The sequence below is a fragment of the Cannabis sativa genome, chromosome 1, assembly GCF_029168945.1.
Source record: "Cannabis sativa cultivar Pink pepper isolate KNU-18-1 chromosome 1, ASM2916894v1, whole genome shotgun sequence".
NCBI classification, from domain to species: domain Eukaryota; kingdom Viridiplantae; phylum Streptophyta; class Magnoliopsida; order Rosales; family Cannabaceae; genus Cannabis; species Cannabis sativa.
Window position 1 is genome coordinate 33,515,162 of NC_083601.1, and position 18,551 is coordinate 33,533,712.

The following is an 18,551-nucleotide window of genomic DNA, read 5'->3' on the forward strand; positions in this document are numbered from 1 at the left end:
ATGTTAACTGAACATTTACATAACACACAACTCTTATTACTCTTCATTAGCAAGATGAGCATCACTAATAAAAGAAGAATCATCACAATTGAAGGGAAGATGGGGCATCATAGGAAGACGTCGATGAAGATGATACTGGCGATGGAGCATTTAAGCACATATAGCTCATGTCTACTTGCAACTTCTCATATAGATAAGGTAATTGAATGTATCCCCTCTTGTATTCCTTCTCCAATTTCATAACAATATTGCTACTTAAAAACTTTCTCATATATTCCTTGCAGCAATCTTTCCCCGTGCGAAGAATTTGTTGATCGGTGCCGTAAATTACACTTGAATCGTCAAATTTAAGCATATAAGCTTGGTTGCACCCTCGAAATAATCTACTTCCATATGAATCAATAATATAACAAACATGAAGTTCTAGTTTTAAGACAAAGAAGTGATCGTTCCACCCCACGACGAAAATTTTTGGCTCTGTTGTTAAATCCTTAGTTATAGTCTCCCACATATTGTCTAAAGAGAACATATCTTTCAACAAGTCGAATTTTTCAACCCCGAACATCCCCGTAACGGATCTGTCTGTGCAGATAGAGACTGGTCTGATACTAGCATTTATCACAGTCTCTATATCGAAGTGATTGCTAGAAAATTTGTTTTGGTAATAAGAGGATTCGTTGCTGAGTGCTCGCCACTCAGAAGAGCCTTGGAGGATTAGGGATTCAAATTGTACCCTTGTGGGGATTAATTTTGGGTTGCAGTGAAGCCAGTAAGCAATGAGTATTGCTATCACGGAACAAGCGCCGTATCCAGAAGCTAATCGGCTCGTTTGATCGAAGGAAGCAAATAAAACTGGAACTTTCAACAATGTTTCTTTATCTTGACTCAATAATTTTAGTGGAGATGACCACTCACTTAAATTTTGCTCCTGTAATCATTAACAAAGATTCATTAATGAATTATACATATACTCTAAAACTCATTCATAAATATACATAACATAATTAAAAATATATATATGAATCTCATAGCTAGCTAGTTGTGTTATGAATTTAATACAATAACAACAATTTCATTTTAAAAAAAATTCTTTGTTATTATTAATCTAATAATCCAAACGTTACTATAAGACATGATTTGCACAAATTATTAATATTGTATTTATTTTAAATAATGTTCTAAGAAAAATTTTGGAGAATTTTTGTTACCTTGAAATTTTCTTGTCTTTCCCATATTATAAGATCTTGTTGAGAGTAACTTTTCTCTTCCGTTGTAATTTGCTTTAATTGGTTTGATGGAATTCCCTATATCAAAATAAGAAAAATAAAATATTAGTTTTATAAATTACCCTCTTTCAATGAATTGATCACATATTTTCTAATCAAAAAATTAAAAAAAAAAATGAAGTGTCATTGGTCAAAAAATAATAATAATAATAAAAATCTTAAAATAACAAGATTAATAAGTACAAGTTATTGAATTAATTAATTCAAATTTTAAGTTGTATTGATAAGAAGTTTTCAATCTAATTTTCTGTACAAGGCATAAGCAAAGCAACCATATATATGATTAATCCATCCTCGTTTATAATTATAAAGTCATGAGCTTAATTTGTACAGAAAACTAGAATTACTACTTTGGTTTAATTTGTTATTGCTTTTATATATATGGTATACTTAATATATCTTAATCATTACTTCTCTTTTACTAATAAATAAGGAATTCATGAATGAATTAAAGAAGAAAGAAGAAGAAGAATAGAAGAACATTTTAGTTACCATCAAGATTTCTCTGAAGGATGCCTTTTTTGTTTCCATACTTAATTACTACTACAACTTCAACACACACTCAAATATTAATAACTTTTTTCTTTTCTCTAATTAAAATTTAACACCACGGTTTATCTATATATACCATATCATTAATATAACTCTAATCAAATTAGGATTTATATTTATCTTTTAATTAATTTTTATTTAAAAAAAAAATAGATATTTTATCAGATTTTCTCTCACCGACATCATTTTCAAATGATTTTTTTTAAAAAAAATAAAATATATATTTTTAAACTTTTTTTTTTTTTTTGAGAAAATATTTTTAAACTATTTATTTTTGTAAACTTTGATTTTATTAGGTATTTATGAAATAAAAGTGATTTTAAATGGGCCTTAGAATTGAGAGGAGCCCATATTGATACAGTTCTTCTTCGTCTTCTTCCTTCTTATCCAAACGCCATACTTACCTTACTTCAATTCAAACCAGAGAGATAACCAACAACAACAACCACTCTCTTCTCATTACCAACCTCAACAATGGCTGCTTCGACCACTCTCGGAGTCTTTTCTGGAAACACTTCCACTCGAATTCCCTTCCCAAAAGTGGACTCATCATCATCCATTAGAGTTTCTCTAAAGACCAATGCTTGCGCTGTTTCCGACCTTGGGTTCGTCACTTCGCAGCTCAGTGGACTCAAAATCTCTAAAGTTGTCTCCTTTCATCTTCACCAAATTCTCTCCTGCTCTTCAACCTGTTGCTCGTACGGTTTTCTCCTTTCTTTGTTTCACTTTCTTGTTCTTCAGCTCTTGTTTTTTCCGACAAAGAATTTCTGGGTTATGTTTAATTGAACTAAAATTTGGGTATTCTTTAAATGCCTAAAATTTATTGCTATTTTCCTCTTTTCTGTTTTTTCCCTAACTTTCCCGGGAACCAAACAGAAAACTTTTGTTATAATGCTGTATAATTTTATTTATCCTGTTAAATAATTCCTTTTGAACCAATTAGCTTAATGTAGCTCTTTCTGAAAATTATATATAGGATAAATTTCCATCCATCATGATCAATTTTATCCACAAAATATACTTTGTATATATAAATATATATATTTTTAATTGAAGGGTCTTATATCCAAGGATGTGTTTATCAATCCTACTTTATCTTGTTGCATTTGGTATGGTTGGAGAAACTTTTTAGAGAATAAATTTGCTGTTTTTGTGGAAAGGACTCTCTCAATAAGTTTTTCATGGTGTGACTTCTTGTAACTTCAGAAAGTTTGGTCCTTGAATTTAAAGTCCAGTATGTTAAAATGGGTGAGAATTGTTTAATTCATTTTGTGTTGGAAAATAAGACTTTAAAACAAACTATTTAATAATAGAGTATTAGGCTAAAAAAAAATAGAAAATTCAATAAAAGATTTGTAAGAAAATAAGAGTCTCTTATCAAGAAGACGCTTTGTCAGGAAAATGTTTAACAAAAAGTACAAAAGGATGATAATTTTTATATAAGTTGTTATGTGCACTTCCGTAAAAATATATAAAAAAAACTACTTTTAAATATAAAAAAATTAAAAAAATATTACCAAACTAAGAAAGTAAAAAACATGATCAAATAAATAAAATTGATTTTTAAATTTTTAGTTCACGCTTTTATTTAATATTTATTTCATGATTCTCTTTTAAATTTATAACTACAAACTTGTTTTTTATTTTATATCCCGATTACAAATCAAATCAATCCAATCTATATCCAAAATTTTGTCAAGAAGTACATATAAAATTATATACTTTTCAGCATTTGCTCAAAATATACAGATTAGACATGCCAATCAAGTCAGTGCTTTAGTTTTTTTTAAGACTTTGTGTATTGTAGAAACATTCAAAGAGGACTAACTGTTTCATCTTTATCCCCACATAATAAACATATCTTGTTAATATTTGTGTCAAACTTGGAGATCAATTTCCTAATTCTAAGATTCTGTAAAATTATCAGCCACAAGATAAATATGTGCTTTATAGAACTTGGCGTTTGGTTGAAGGTAATGAAATAGAATGGAAAGGAAAGGAAACAATCTTCATTCTATTCCTTTGTTTGGTTGCATATTAATGTGTTGGAATGACATTCCAATGGAATGGTCTTTCCACCATTTTGGTGGAATGACTATTCCATTTTAAAATGGAAGGAAAGACTATTTCAATGCATGATGAGAAAAAATTTAATAATTTTTTTTATCAATTATTTTTATGTATTTTAAATTTTATTCTATTCCATTCCTATTCCTATTCACATTTCCATTTCCATTCCTATGTTTTCATTCCTTCCAACCAAACGCTAGTGTAGTCCAAACTTCATTGTTTCATCTCACATTTTCTCTGTTTTTAGAAAGAGAATGCTATGGCCAACCTTGATACTATATGACTCAGTTGCGAAGCTTGATATATCCACTTTATCTATGAATAAATTTTTAACTGCTAACATTCTTTTCTAGTACCAGCTACTCTCAATCGAAGCAAGGGGGGCTTGTCTTCGAATCTAAGGGAGAATCTTGGTTGGTTAATCAAGATCTAAAGGTAAATTGTTGTAAGAATCTTTGTTGTATTGTTTTACATCCATTTAATTTACAAACTGGAATTTGTATATTAACATTAATTTTTATTGGAGATTATTTACCATACTAAGGCAGTTAGACTCAAAATAAACATGTTGGGTTTATTAAAATTTTTTAGTGTACTAATTTAGCTAAATAATCCCATTTGAATATCGAGAAACACTTTATTATGTTTATTCCTTGGAGATATAATATGACCTTTGTTATTAGGCATGATCATACAAAACTTTACTTATTTATAATTATAAGGTAAACTATTAGGATTTTTTTTTTTGAATCAAAGATGATTTTATTCATAAACTTTCAGCATAAACAATAGTCTTTAAAGCAAGAGGAGCATCATGCTCACTGAAAGTACAATCTGACTTCAAACAAGACCCTCTAGCAACACAGTGAGCGGGCTTATTAGCAGATCGTTTAACGAAAATTACAGAAATGTTATTTAATGACAATACTAACTCCTGACAATCACGAACAAGCAATCCAAACTGGGAAGGCATAGCAATTGAACTTTTAAGAGCTTGAACAGCAATCAAGGAATCAGTTTCAAGCACCACATCAATCCATTGCTTTCTCTTGATCCAACTTAAAGCCTCTTTGATACCAATTATCTCTGCAACTTCAGGCTTCACCACCCCAGATCGGCTTCCTGAAATTGCTTCAATAAGTGTACCTTTGTAATCCCGAGCTACACAACCAAAACCAAACTTATTCTCCGATTGGAAAATAGCGCCATCAACATTGACCTTAACCGTATTTGTCATTGGTTTCCGCTAGTGCTCTCTAACATTGTTAATATCATCTACTAACAATGCCCCCTTTTTTTGTGATTGAGCACTACTCCATTAGTCAAGGGTAATTCTAGCCGATCGCACCACTTCTAAGGCAGAACAAGATTTGCTATTCCACACAACATCATTCCGCACAGCCCAAATTTTCCAACTTACCATAGCAGCTTCTTGGATAACTTCTACAGGTTGAGAATCAATCAATCTAAAGAACCAAAGCTTGAAATCATTCTCTTGTATAGTAGCAGTACTAACACAAGATAAATTCCAACAAGCTTTACTAAATGCACAACCCAATAGAATATGGAAGATGGTCTCCTCGGCTAAGCTACATAAGGGACACGAAGTTTCAACATTAACATGCTTCGTATTTAACTATTAGGATTTATTTACATATACTTTGATTTATTTTCTTAGATTAAAGTGATGATATACATTAGTCACTATTGAAGACTGTTTGTAGTACTAATTAAATTTAATTCCTCACATATAATTAAATTTAAAATTTATTTAAACATTTCCAACAAAATAAATAAATTTACATATTAATTAAATCTTTACATAAACACAAAATAATAAAATAAATAAATTTACATATTAACCGAACATTTACATAACACAACTCTTATTTACTCTTCATTAGGAAGATGAGCATCACTAATAAAAGAAGAATCATCACAATTGAAGGGAATGGGGCATCATAGGAAGACGACGATTAAGATGATACTGGCGATGAAGCATTTAATGTTGGAAATTATTTTACCAGGATCTTAGATCTACTCACAAGTATGTTTATTAACATCCTAAATATGAACTTTCTAAAACGATGAAATAAACACATATAAAGTTTAAGAAACCTTACATTGGGTGCAATAACAATATGACTCCTTCCGTTCGTATATCTAGCCCTTGATTCCTTTCTAGCAAGAGCATTATCAATATCCGAACTCGGATCTCTTTCTCTCGAATCTTTGATGCGTCGAATCTCCTTTGCCGATGATCTTTCTTCACGATCTTCCTCACTATGATCGAGGTATCACTTGATGTGTGTGGGCACTACTCTAATCACTAAGAGAGGTTCGAAATATCGAGGAAGAAAGAGAGAGAGAGTGGCAGAGAAGAGAGTGGAGGCTCGTGTTTTTCCGATTCGTAAAGTGTGTAATTTTCCCGAAGCCTTCACTATCTATTTATAGCATTCCACTAGGGTTTGATTTGAATTATAGGGCATTAAAATAATGAAAAAATCATTTAAAAAAGATAACACAAGTGGTCGCCCTATGCTAGGTGGATCGGGCCTTGATTTTTGCAATTTTGCAATTTTACCACTTTTGTATCTGATTTTCTCAAAAATGCCAATTTCCTAATTCAATCATTTAAATGCCAATTCTAACTATTTAATAACTATAAATAATTATTAAATAATATTGTCATTTATCATATTTATTAATTGAACCATACAAAGTATCATAATTAACAAATATGCCCCTATAAACTCTTTCTTTACAATTTCGCCTCTTACTTAGTGAAAATTTCACAAATAGACATAGTCTAATTTGTGAATTATAATTGATTAATCAAAACCAATTACATGAGTCTTACAAGCAATATTATCTCAACTAGTGGGGGGACCATGGGTCTATATAACCGAGCTTCCAATAAGTAGATCAAGAATTTAGCACTAAAATTCACTAACTTATTAATTCTTCATGAATCCACGCATAGAACTCGAATTGCACTCTCAAGCATATAGAATGCTCTATATGTTCCACCATATAGACACATCATTAGTTATCCATTGTTATAATCCTAATGTGATCAATGATCCTCTATATGAATGATCTACACCGTAAAGTGGATTAAATTACCGTTACACCCTACAATGTATTTATTCCTTAAAACACTTGACCCCGTATAAATGATATTTCAGCCTAATGTGAAATGAGTACTCCACCATTTATGTTCGTTTGGTCAAGCTCAAGGAGATCATCCTTTGCTTACTATTCGCCGCATGTAAGCCATGCATTCCATGTTTATGCTAGCGCTCCCACTCAATTGCACTACCGTGTTCCCAAAATGTACGTATCACCCCGACCTAAAAGTAGGCTTAACTAACAAATCAAAGAACACGAATAGCCTTTCTCGAGATTGAGCCTAAACATATCGTGATTAAGATCATTCGATCTAGATCAACTAGCGATACGACTTGAATAGATATTACTAAGTTTAATAAATCTAAGTCAAAGTTCAATATCTATCCCTTCCGATGCATACTCCATGCATCCAACTCGAGCTTTACTTTAACCAATGTTCTGGAAAGAACATAGTATTTCTCCAAATACAAGTAAACTCGTAGATTATCATATCGCAAAAAACCCCGTGTCCGATAAATCTAGAAACTTTATTCACATAGTCATGTTTACTTTCCAATGTGTCGATCAGCACAATAAACAGATCAAGTATGTGAAAAGGGTTTCGTATGAATTTATACATTATGTACATATAATCATGAAATAAATCATGTGAACCATGCAACATTAAATGTTATTTCGATCTATATTAATAAGTAAATCTCGATTATATTGAAATGAGTTTTATTTAGTGGCATAAAACCCAACAAACTCCCACTTGCACTAATATAAAACAAAAAGTGCGTTTCAAATAATCTCAACACCTCGATATACAAATCAAGTGTAGTAGTAGTAAACTCCTCGTAATGTGATCCGAAAAGTTGAATTAACCACAACCTTTTCTCCACCATTACTCTTCCTTTAATCACAAAATCATTGATAATGTGAAATTCCTCTCTATATGTTTACTCTCGGATACCGGATTCTATACCTTTGGCAACTACTTTTGGTTAATCAAAGAAATTAACACTAGTAGTTTAAGGCAATTTGGAATGGTGCCAAAGATGTATGTAACTTTCCTTAGATCGAATAAGTAACTTTCGCTAGCCTTTAACATTCAAATCCTTCTTCGGTAGACCTAGAGACTTCGTATAGGTTTTTACACTTCTCCAAAATCACTATTCCACCCCTGCAGTAACCACCATCTTATCGAAATATTTACTAGCACATAGGCAAATTTCGAAATCCGATATGGTGTAGTCTAAGAGTTTTAAACACACCCTTATACCAACATATAGTTCCTCTTCTTAATCTTAAAATTTACTTGATTGTCTTCCAATGTTCTTCTCCCCGGATTAATCCGATACCTACTATTACTCCCACTCAACAAGAAACGTGTCCGGTCTAAGGCATACAAAAGCATATCTAAGACCTCTCAATCGTTGATGTAAGAAATTCTTTCATGGCTTTATCTTTTCCGGGAATAGTTAAGACTTTTCCTTAGATAAATAAAATCTATACCTAAGAAGTTGTGAAGCTTCTATAGATTGCCATTAGAAAGAAAATGCTTCAAAGATCTTACTAAAGTAAGCTGCTTGCACTAGAGTAAGTAATTACCAGGTATACCACAAGCCATAGGTTTAGATATACTCAAACCTATAATACTAGTGAACAGAAGTTTTGTTAAGTCCATAGAATAGACTTATTAACGAAAATTTCCTTTTATGTCCTCGTAATAGAAAACTTTAGGTCATTCCATGTGAATGGATTAAACCATAGTTCTATTGGCTTTCTTCTTAGTTTCTTATCTCGACAATCCATTACTTGTTTAAACTCACAATGGATTTTAATCACTAAGTTGTCTCCAAGTCATAAGAAGGTGAGTTCCTAGAAACTCTCCCACTACGACAAGGTACCGCGAATTATGTCGAAGAAAACTAAATGGTATTAACCTCTTGGTTGTGACAAGACAAGAGAGGCAGTGGGATCATCATATGTCATATAAGATGATAGAACACTTTTGGAATCAAGAATTAAATATCTCCTTTATTTGCTACTTGTTTTCCGTACTTAGTCATTTTCTTAGAAAAGTAGTATTTGTTTGAACAAACACTTTCTTATCTATCGACAATGGGATGGTCCACCCCTAATCACTTAGAATAGCTAAGAAAACATGGTTAACAGCTCTAGCTTTTCTTAAGATTTTGATTAGGTCATCCATGAATCTAGTAATGATTTACATTAAGTATACAACCATTACATCATTCTCGAAATTGTATTACCATGTATGGATTTGTAACGACTCGCAACTAATCATCAATATGCAACTCGAAATTTCTGTGGAGGTAAGTTTGGATATAATTCAAAAATCAATTTAATGATCTTTGAACCGCATATCTACTAACTATTTCTCCACCCCTATCGCCCGCAAGATCTTTAACCACATACCTTAATGGTGTTTAACCATTGCTAGAAATTAATGAAATTTTTCAAACATTTCAAATTTCTTTGCTAAAAGGTATAATCTAGAGTTATCGCTTTAAGAATACAACGAAAAAACTCATATCCACCCCCGAATGTACATCCATCTGCGAATGAGATGAATTACTTTTAAAGGGATATAGGCATATTAACTCTTTGCAGAGATTGATCTTGTCAAATCCACTATGAACAAGATACAAATGCCATAGATTAAGAAAATGTGGTGTTGTCTATGATGACATAGGTTTAGTTACATCAAAGAGTTCTTAGAATACTTCAAGTGGATCCCGGTCACGTATCACCTAACTCACATTCCATACGCTTAATCCATTAATCAAAGATGGATATTAAACACTTGAGAAAGTGTAACCGTATTGTATTCGGAATTAGAAATTTAAGAAAATTTCTATTTGGAATCTAAAATTAAAGTCAAAGACTTAAATTCAACCAAATTTAATGAGTAATTCTTTCGACCACCACTACTAATACAAACTCTAAGTCGATTTGCCCATACAAGTAGGAGATTTCTAAGATTGAGGATTTATATCAATCGGGAATAGAATTTCTAAGTTATAATCATATGCGTCATATAAAATGACATGAAATGATTTATAGACCATTCATCCAATGATATGTTTTTAAAGCTAATTCGAAATGAATAAGCTAAGAGGAATTAGGATAATTTCTGCTTAAAATAAGAATCCAACGATGCTTCGATTAGCGAAAGTCAAAGTAATCTTATTTATATAATCTTCTTGTTTCATATCGTAAAAATACTAGTCTAAGGTGTCATCAATTGATGAACAACATGTCGCATATACAATATTTATCTTTCGAGATCTAACACTATTATGTATGTCTAATGGTGAAAATCCACTAAAGTGGATTTATCTCATTAGATAAACAAGCCAAGTTAGACCAACAATGAAGATTCGAAATTAAACTACAACTTAATAACCGTAAAATAACATGGTTCAATATAATTCATACACAATTCGTAAATTATAAACATATAAGAAGTAGGAATGACAAGTGAAAATACTAAAAACTTACAATCCTAAATAATTTCCAAGGTTTTCAACAAACCGATATCGTTGTCCCGTTTAGGCGAGAGTCAAAGCTACCATTCATTGAATGTAGAGTTGTACTTCGTCTAAAATGTTAAACATTCTAAGCAACCTTTTATTCGATCAAGATTGAATTCGCCGTTGTCCCGTTGTGCGAGAGTCAAGGCAATTCTATCTTATGAGCTTCCACCATTGTTTCATAATTTGCAAGTCAAGTATGGTCGCCACCATTGTGGTGATCCATACCATACAAAACACTTACAAACTACTTATCATGCGAGGTTAAACGTGCGAAATTGCTAATGAACGTTCCTCCATTGTGTGAGGATTACTCACTAAAACAAACGCTGTAAAAACCCACAATGGAGATCGAATGTCTCTCGATAATAAAGCTCATTATTTAAAAAGAGTTGTATTTTCTTTTATTCTCTTTATTTATTCTATTTATTTTAAATATATATTTATTTATTTAAAATTTCCAATTTAGAATGAAAATTCTAAATATAAATTTTAATTTAATATTTATAAATTTTACTTAGATGGATATGAAAATAACATGAATTATTTCCATCTTAGTAATAATTTCCAATAAATATTTAGAAAAAAATATTTAAGTTGTTACAAAATTAATTTAAATTAATTTACAACTCAAATTTAATTTTCTATAAATATATATTGCATTTCGAAAATTAAAGTATATAAGAATACAATTTTCGAAAAATGCATATTAAAATAAAAAATAAATCTCGGAAAAATTATTCTAATTTAATGTTGGCCCAAAAATTAATTAATAAAATTAATTTACAACAAAATATAATTTTCCTATTTAATTAAATATATAAGAAAAATTACAAATATTTAAGTATGATGATGAAAATCAACTTAAATATTAATTTTCTATTTAATTAAATACACTAGAAAAATACTTCAAGCAAAAATATCACCTATCTAGATTTTCCTTTGACTAATTAATTCTATTTCTAATAATATACTTTAATTCAATTTATTTTAAATTAATCAATAAATGAAAAAATCATTGATTTAAGTTGATCCAAGAATTAATTAAAATAATTAATTTACAACTTAATCTATTTTTCAAAATAAAATTCGAAATTTAGCATTTAAGAAATACAATTTCGAAAATTGATTAATAAAATAAAGAAAAAATATATTTTGAAAATTATTTAAATTTAGTTGAAAAAAATAAATTTCAACTAAAAATAATTTTCTATTTAATTAAATGTCATGAAAAAGAAATATTTAAGTATGATGATAAAAATCAACTTAGATATTTAATTTTCAAATTAATTAAATGTATTAAATTCAAGAAATAAATAATTAAGTGTGTAGAAGGCTTAATTATTAATCTCTAGTTTAATACTAGGAAAAAATATATTTAAAATAAATTGTACCAAAATTAATTAATAAATAATTAATTTCACAATTTATAATATTTTCCTATTTAATATTAGAAATAATAAGTAGTCTATAAATAACTATCTAAAATATCTTATTTGACTAAGTATCTTTTCCACAAAATTTGAAAAATATCTAATTTAAGTTGTACTAGAAAAATCTAACTTAAATATTTTCAAATTTAAATTTAATTAAATATCAAAAATTAAGTTGTAACCACTTAATTTGAAAATATTCCATTTTAAGTTAATATTTGAAAAGATATTAACTTAAAAAAAATATCTAAAGAATCTTAATAACCAATGCCTAAAATTCCTCAACTTAATTTTGAAATTTTGAATTCAAAAGATATTCGCATTTAAGTTGGTTAGTTGAAGATAACTAAATATCAACTTAAATAGGAATATTTAATGAAAAATTTAAATTAAGTTCCTTAAAGAAATCTAGATGTATTATAATTCTATATTTAATTAAATACAAGAAAATACATATAGTTTTAGCTTAGAATATAAAATTCCTTAAACTATAATTTTTCTTAAATTACTTTCAAAATAAATGAAATTAATTATGTTGTTAAACAATTTTATTAGGTTAAACTAGTTTAATTAACCTAGTACAAGCCTATTCAAATCGTGCAAATGGGCCTTCACCGGGGGTGGTTTGTGTGAGGGTGTCGCATGTCGTACCCACTTCTATGGCTCCCAACTCTCACACAAGGCCCAAAAGAGAGGACTTTAACCTTAATAAGAACAACTGTTATTCATTGAATAAGCCCAATAACTAAATGGGCCTAAATAAAATCTATCAAGAACTATGATAATTTATTTTAAGCAACAACAACCTATATGTATCTATAATCAAATTAAACACATGTGCTCACATTGTGCACACTTTGATGGGTCCTATCATGTTGCTAGTCATACACAGATGAAAGAAGATTGTAAAATTTACTCCGTTACAAATTATTAATCGACTATGGAGCCATCGTATCATTGATCTCGGCAAAAGAACTATGGCTATTTGCAATCAAGTAATAATAGGTTTTAAAAACTTACACATAAGCTAAAACACATACTCCCGCAACAAGGTTACGGATAGTTGGATGTAGGATTTATTTAATTTTAAATTAAATATTTAATTTCGAAAATAATTAATTAAATAAAAAAAATAATTTTTCGAAAAATTTAAAAAATTTGAAAATTCGAAATTTTTTTTTTTAAAAAATTTAAATTTAAAATTAAACCTACAATTTTTGAAAATTAGGTTTCAACCAACCTAAATATCATTGCAAAAAAATTTGCTAACTACTTTTAAATTTTAAATGTTATTTTATAAATAAAAATTAAATAAAAAATTAGAAAAGATAAATAAATATCTTTTTCAAATTTTAAATGTAATTTAAATAAATAAAATAACAAAATTTAAAAAAATTAGCAAAATATCTTATATCATTTAAAAATTACATGATTATAAATATCTTATTTTAAATTTAAATATTGGCCAAAATATCTAAAAAGATTTAATTAAAAATCTTAAAAGATAAGATATTTTTAAAATATCTTAAAAGATATTATAAATATCTTAAAAGATATTATAAATATCTTAAAATATCTGACCTTAAATTTAAAAAAAATATAATCAAATTTAAAAATAAGATAGATTTTTAAGCAAAAAAGATAAATACTAATTCTATTCAAATTCAAATTACACTAATATCTTGAATTAAATTAAAAAAATTTAAATTAATTCAAAATGATAATTAGAATTGAATTAGGAATAGTAATAAGATATATACAAAACCATACAAAAAATTGGAAGTTAATTCCATGAAAAATTATGAAAAATTGAAGAAAATTGAAAAAAATTCGAAACCGTACGGACAGTTCTCATGATCGTGAAACTATCAAAGATGCCCCCCGATTTTGTCAAATCTTCAAAAAATCATAACTAATTCAAATAAAATCCAAATTGAGTTCTGTAAAAGGCTAACTTGCTTAATTTTTTCCATACTATCCAATAAAAATAATGCCAGAACCGAAATAACAATTATTTTTCACGAAAATTTCACAATCATCAATCAATCATCAAATAACACTCAATACAACATGATACCATCCAAAGAACATACAAACAATCGTTTTAAAGTCCAAATTTCTTGCAAGTAAATCAATTACCATGGCTCAGATACCAGTTGTTGGAAATTATTTTACCAGGATCTTAGATTCTACTCACAAGTATGTTTATTAACATCCTAAATAATACGAACTTTCTAAAACGATGAAATAAACACATATAAAGTTTAAGAAACCTTACATTGGGTGCAGCGGAATAATATGACTCCTTCCGTTCGCATATCTAGCCCTTGATTCCTTTCGTAGCAGAGCATTATCAATATCCGAACCTCGGATCTCTTTCTCTCGAATCTTGATGCCGAATCTCCTCAATGATCTTTCTTCACGATCTTCCTCACTATGATCGAGGTATCACTCGATGTGTGTGGGCACTACTCTAATCACTAAGAGAGGTTCAAAATATCGAGGAAGAAAAGAGAGAGAGAGTGGCTGAGAAGAGAAGAGAGAGGCTCAGTTTTTCCGATTCGTAAAGTGTGTAATTTTCCCGAAGCCTTCACTCATCTATTTATAAGATTCCACTGTGGTTTGATTTGAATTATATGGCATTAAAATAATGAAAAAATCATTTAAAAAAGATAACACAAGTGGCCGCCCTATGCTAGGTGGACTGGCCTCGATTTTTGCAATTTTGCAAAATTTTACCACTTTTGTATCTCGATTTTCTCAAAAATGCCAATTTCCTAATTCAATCATTTAAATGCCAATTCTAACTATTTAATAACTATAAATAATTATTAAATAATATTGTCATTTATCATATTTATTAATTGAACCATACAAAGTATCATAATTAACAAATATGCCCCTATAAACTCTTTCTTTACAATTTCGCCCTTACTTAGTGAAAATTTCACAAATAGACATAGTCTAATTTGTGAATTATAATTGATTAATCAAAACCAATTACATGAGTCTTACAAGCAATATTATCTCAACTATGCTGGGGACCATGGGTCTATATAACCGAGCTTCCAATAAGTAGATCAAGAATTTAGCACTAAAATTCACTAACTTATTAATTCTTCGTTGAATCCACGCATAGAACTCGTAATTGCACTCTCAAGCATATAGAATGCTCTATATGTTCCACCATATAGTACACATCATTAGTTATCCATTGTTATAATCCTAATGTGATCAATGATCCTCTATATGAATGATCTACAATCAGAAAGTGGATTAAATTACCGTTACACCCTACAATGTATTTAATCCTTAAAACACTTGACCCCGTATAAATGATATTTCAGCTAATGTGAAATGAGTACTCCACCATTTATGTTCGTTTGGTCAAGCTCGAAGGAGATCATCCTTTGCTTACTATTCGCCGCATGTAAGCTTGCGATTCCATGTTTATGCTAGCGCTCCCACTCAATTGCACTACCGTGTTCCCAAAATGTACGTATCACCCTGACCTAAAAGTAGGCTTAACTAACAAATCAAAGAACACGAATAGCCTCTCGAGATTGAGCCTAAACATATCAGGATTAAGATCATTTGATCTAAAGATCAACTAGCGATATTGACTTGAATAGATATTACGGTAAGTTTAATAAATCTAAGTCAAAGTTCAATATCTGGCCCCTTCCGATGCATACTCCATGCATCCAACCCGAGCTTTACTTTAACCAATGTTCGGGAAAGAACATAGTATTTCTCCAAATACAAGTAAACTCTCGTTGTAGATTATCATATCAAGAAAACCCCGTGTCCGATAAATCTAGGAAACTTTATTCACATAGTCATGTTTACTTTCCAATGTGTCGATTTCGACAATAAACAAAAGGATCAAGTATGTGAAAAGGGTTTCAGATGAATTTATACATTATGTACATATAATCATGAAATAAATCATGTGAACCATGCAACATTAAATGTTATTTCTGATCTATATTAATAAGTAAATCTGATTATATTGAAATGAGTTTTATTTAGGGCATAAAACCCAACATTTAAGTACATATAGCTCATGTCTACCTGCAACTTCTCATATAGATAAAGTAATTGAATGTATCTCCTCTTGTATTCCTTCTCAAGTTTCATAACAATATTACTACTTAAAAACTTTCTCATATATTCCTTGCAACAATCTTTGCACGTGCAAAGAATTTGTTGATCGGTGCCGTAAATTACACTTGAGTCGTCAAATTTAAGCATATAAGCTTGGTTGCACCCTCGAAATAATCTACTTCCATATGAATCAATAATATAACAAACATGAAGTTCTAGTTTTAAGACGAAGAAGTGATCGTTCCAGCCCACAACGAAAATTTTTAGCTCTGTTGTTAAATCCTTAGTTATGGTCTCCCACATATTGTCTAAAGAGAACATATCCTTCAATAAGTCGAATTTTTCAACCCCGAACATCCCCGTAACTGATATATCTGTGCAAATAGAGACTGGTCTGATACTAGCATTTATCACAGTCTCTATATCAAAGTGATTATTAGAAAATTTGTTCTGGTAATAAGAGGATTCGTTGCTGAGTGCTCGCTACTCAGAAGAGCCTTAGAGGATTAGAGATTCAAATTGTACCCTTGTGGGAATTAATTTTGGGTTGCAGTGAAGCCAGTGTGCAATGATTCTTACAAAATTTATTAAGGTATGTTATTACTTTTTATAAGTGAATTAAAAAACTAGCTATCAATTAAAATTAAATAAATATGTTAATACTTTTTATAAGTGAAAATAAAGTTCATTGATCCACACATTAGTTATGTGGGATACTAAATACTTTAACAAATCAAAAAGTAATTTTACAATGAAGAATTAAATAAGAAATGTTTACTATGAAGCAGAAAGGCATATAAAATTCTTGTATTACAATTCAACATGATTTTATGCATTGTTTACAATACTTTACAGCTGAATCACAGTAAACCCTTAACCTTTACTGCTTGTATGTAATATAGCCTTAAGACTTAGTTATTAATCAAGTCTTATCAAACTTAACTTATTTATAATGATGAGGTAAATTGCTTTTGGGATTAATTTACGTATGTTTAGAATACATTAAAAAAATCTTACTTTTAGTCACAATAAAACTTGTGATTAAAAGTGAAAATAATTGTAACTAATTATAAATTATAATACTTATGTTGTGACTAAAAGGTCTGTGACTAAAAATATTAGTCACTAAAATTACAATTTATTGTGACTAGATGTATTTTTAGTCACAATACTTGTTGTGACTAAAACTAAATTAGTGACAACTTGTAACTAAATACTATATTTTAGTCAAAAGTAACATTTTGTTGTGACTAAAAGTCACAATTATTCACATAAAAATTATATTGTGACTAAAAAGTTGTCACTAAAAGTAACAATTTTTTATAATGATAGCGTGATAATTCTTTAATATTTTGATCTGCATTAGCTAAACAAGACTATTTGTAGTACTTATTGAATTTAGAGATTGGTTGGAAGAAATAAAATTTCCATTATAGTTTGTAGCTTTTGATTTCGGTACAATAAAGTATACTACAGTGTTCCTCGCTATAGCATATGTACTTTGTAAATAAAAATATAAGAAAAAAAATTCAATTATTTTTTGATTTTATTTGAGTTTCAGTACTAGCATTGTTACTATTTGATTATTTTCTTTTTTTGTTGTTTATTATGATTAATTATTTTATTTTTTATTAATTGTTATTGATTGATCTGTTGTTACTTACTTTATAATTTAGCCAAGTTTATTGAATCTTGATTAGGTTATTCACATGTATTTGTTTTATTATTAAAACTTAAGTGGCGTTTGGTTAGAGGTAATGAAATGGAATAAAATGAAAAGGAAATAATTTTTATTCCATTCCTTTGTTCAGTTGCATTTTAAAGTATTGGAATGATATTCAAACTTCGACATAAAATTTTCAAACTTCGCCCATACTAATGAATAAAATATCAGTTTCCAGAAATTCCAACTTCATGCATTCAAACTTTTGTTTCTTTTTGATAAATCACACTAAACTTAATCTAGTTACGTGTTATATTTATATATGTATAAAAAAAAAATTACATAGAACAAAAATTTGAAAAAAAATTATAAAAATACATCAACACTGAAAAATTTTCATTTTTACACTTTGAATCTTTCCATTTACAAAAATACATAAAGATAATAAACTGTTTTTTTTATTATTTTATGGTTTATTTATAGTAGTTATGGTTGTTTTGAGGTTCTGGTTGTTTTATAGTTTATTTATAATTGATTTATAATTGTCGTGAAATTTATTTATCGTTATTTTTTAGTTATTTTCTTATTTATTATTGAAAAAAATCGTATTTTTATAATTTAAAAATTTAAAAGCATATTTTTATAAATAAAAAATAAATTATAAAAAAAAACATAGAAAAAATAAAAATTAGTATTTTTTTTAAAAATTCCCCTTAAAAAAAACAAACTTATTCTAGCTATTTTTCCTAATCTTTAGGTTTTCTAT

General features: G+C 28.9%; 1 protein-coding gene and 1 long non-coding RNA gene across 2 annotated transcripts; one reads left to right on the forward strand and one right to left on the reverse strand.

Moving 5' to 3' along the window:
- Positions 1 to 82: 82 nt before the first annotated feature.
- Positions 83 to 1,817, reverse strand: LOC115704459 (uncharacterized). The gene is made up of 3 exons (XM_061109169.1): positions 1,779 to 1,817; positions 1,209 to 1,304; positions 83 to 928 (listed from the first exon to the last, which is right to left on the reverse strand). The coding sequence occupies exons 1-3, from the start codon at positions 1,815 to 1,817 to the stop codon at positions 83 to 85; spliced, it is 981 nt and encodes a 326-aa protein (XP_060965152.1).
- A 318-nt stretch (positions 1,818 to 2,135) lies between these two features.
- Positions 2,136 to 17,451, forward strand: LOC133033490 (uncharacterized). Its single transcript, XR_009685622.1, has 3 exons — positions 2,136 to 4,343; positions 5,813 to 5,915; positions 16,070 to 17,451. It is a non-coding gene; the product is annotated as an uncharacterized LOC133033490 (long non-coding RNA).
- The last annotated feature ends 1,100 nt before the right edge of the window (positions 17,452 to 18,551 follow it).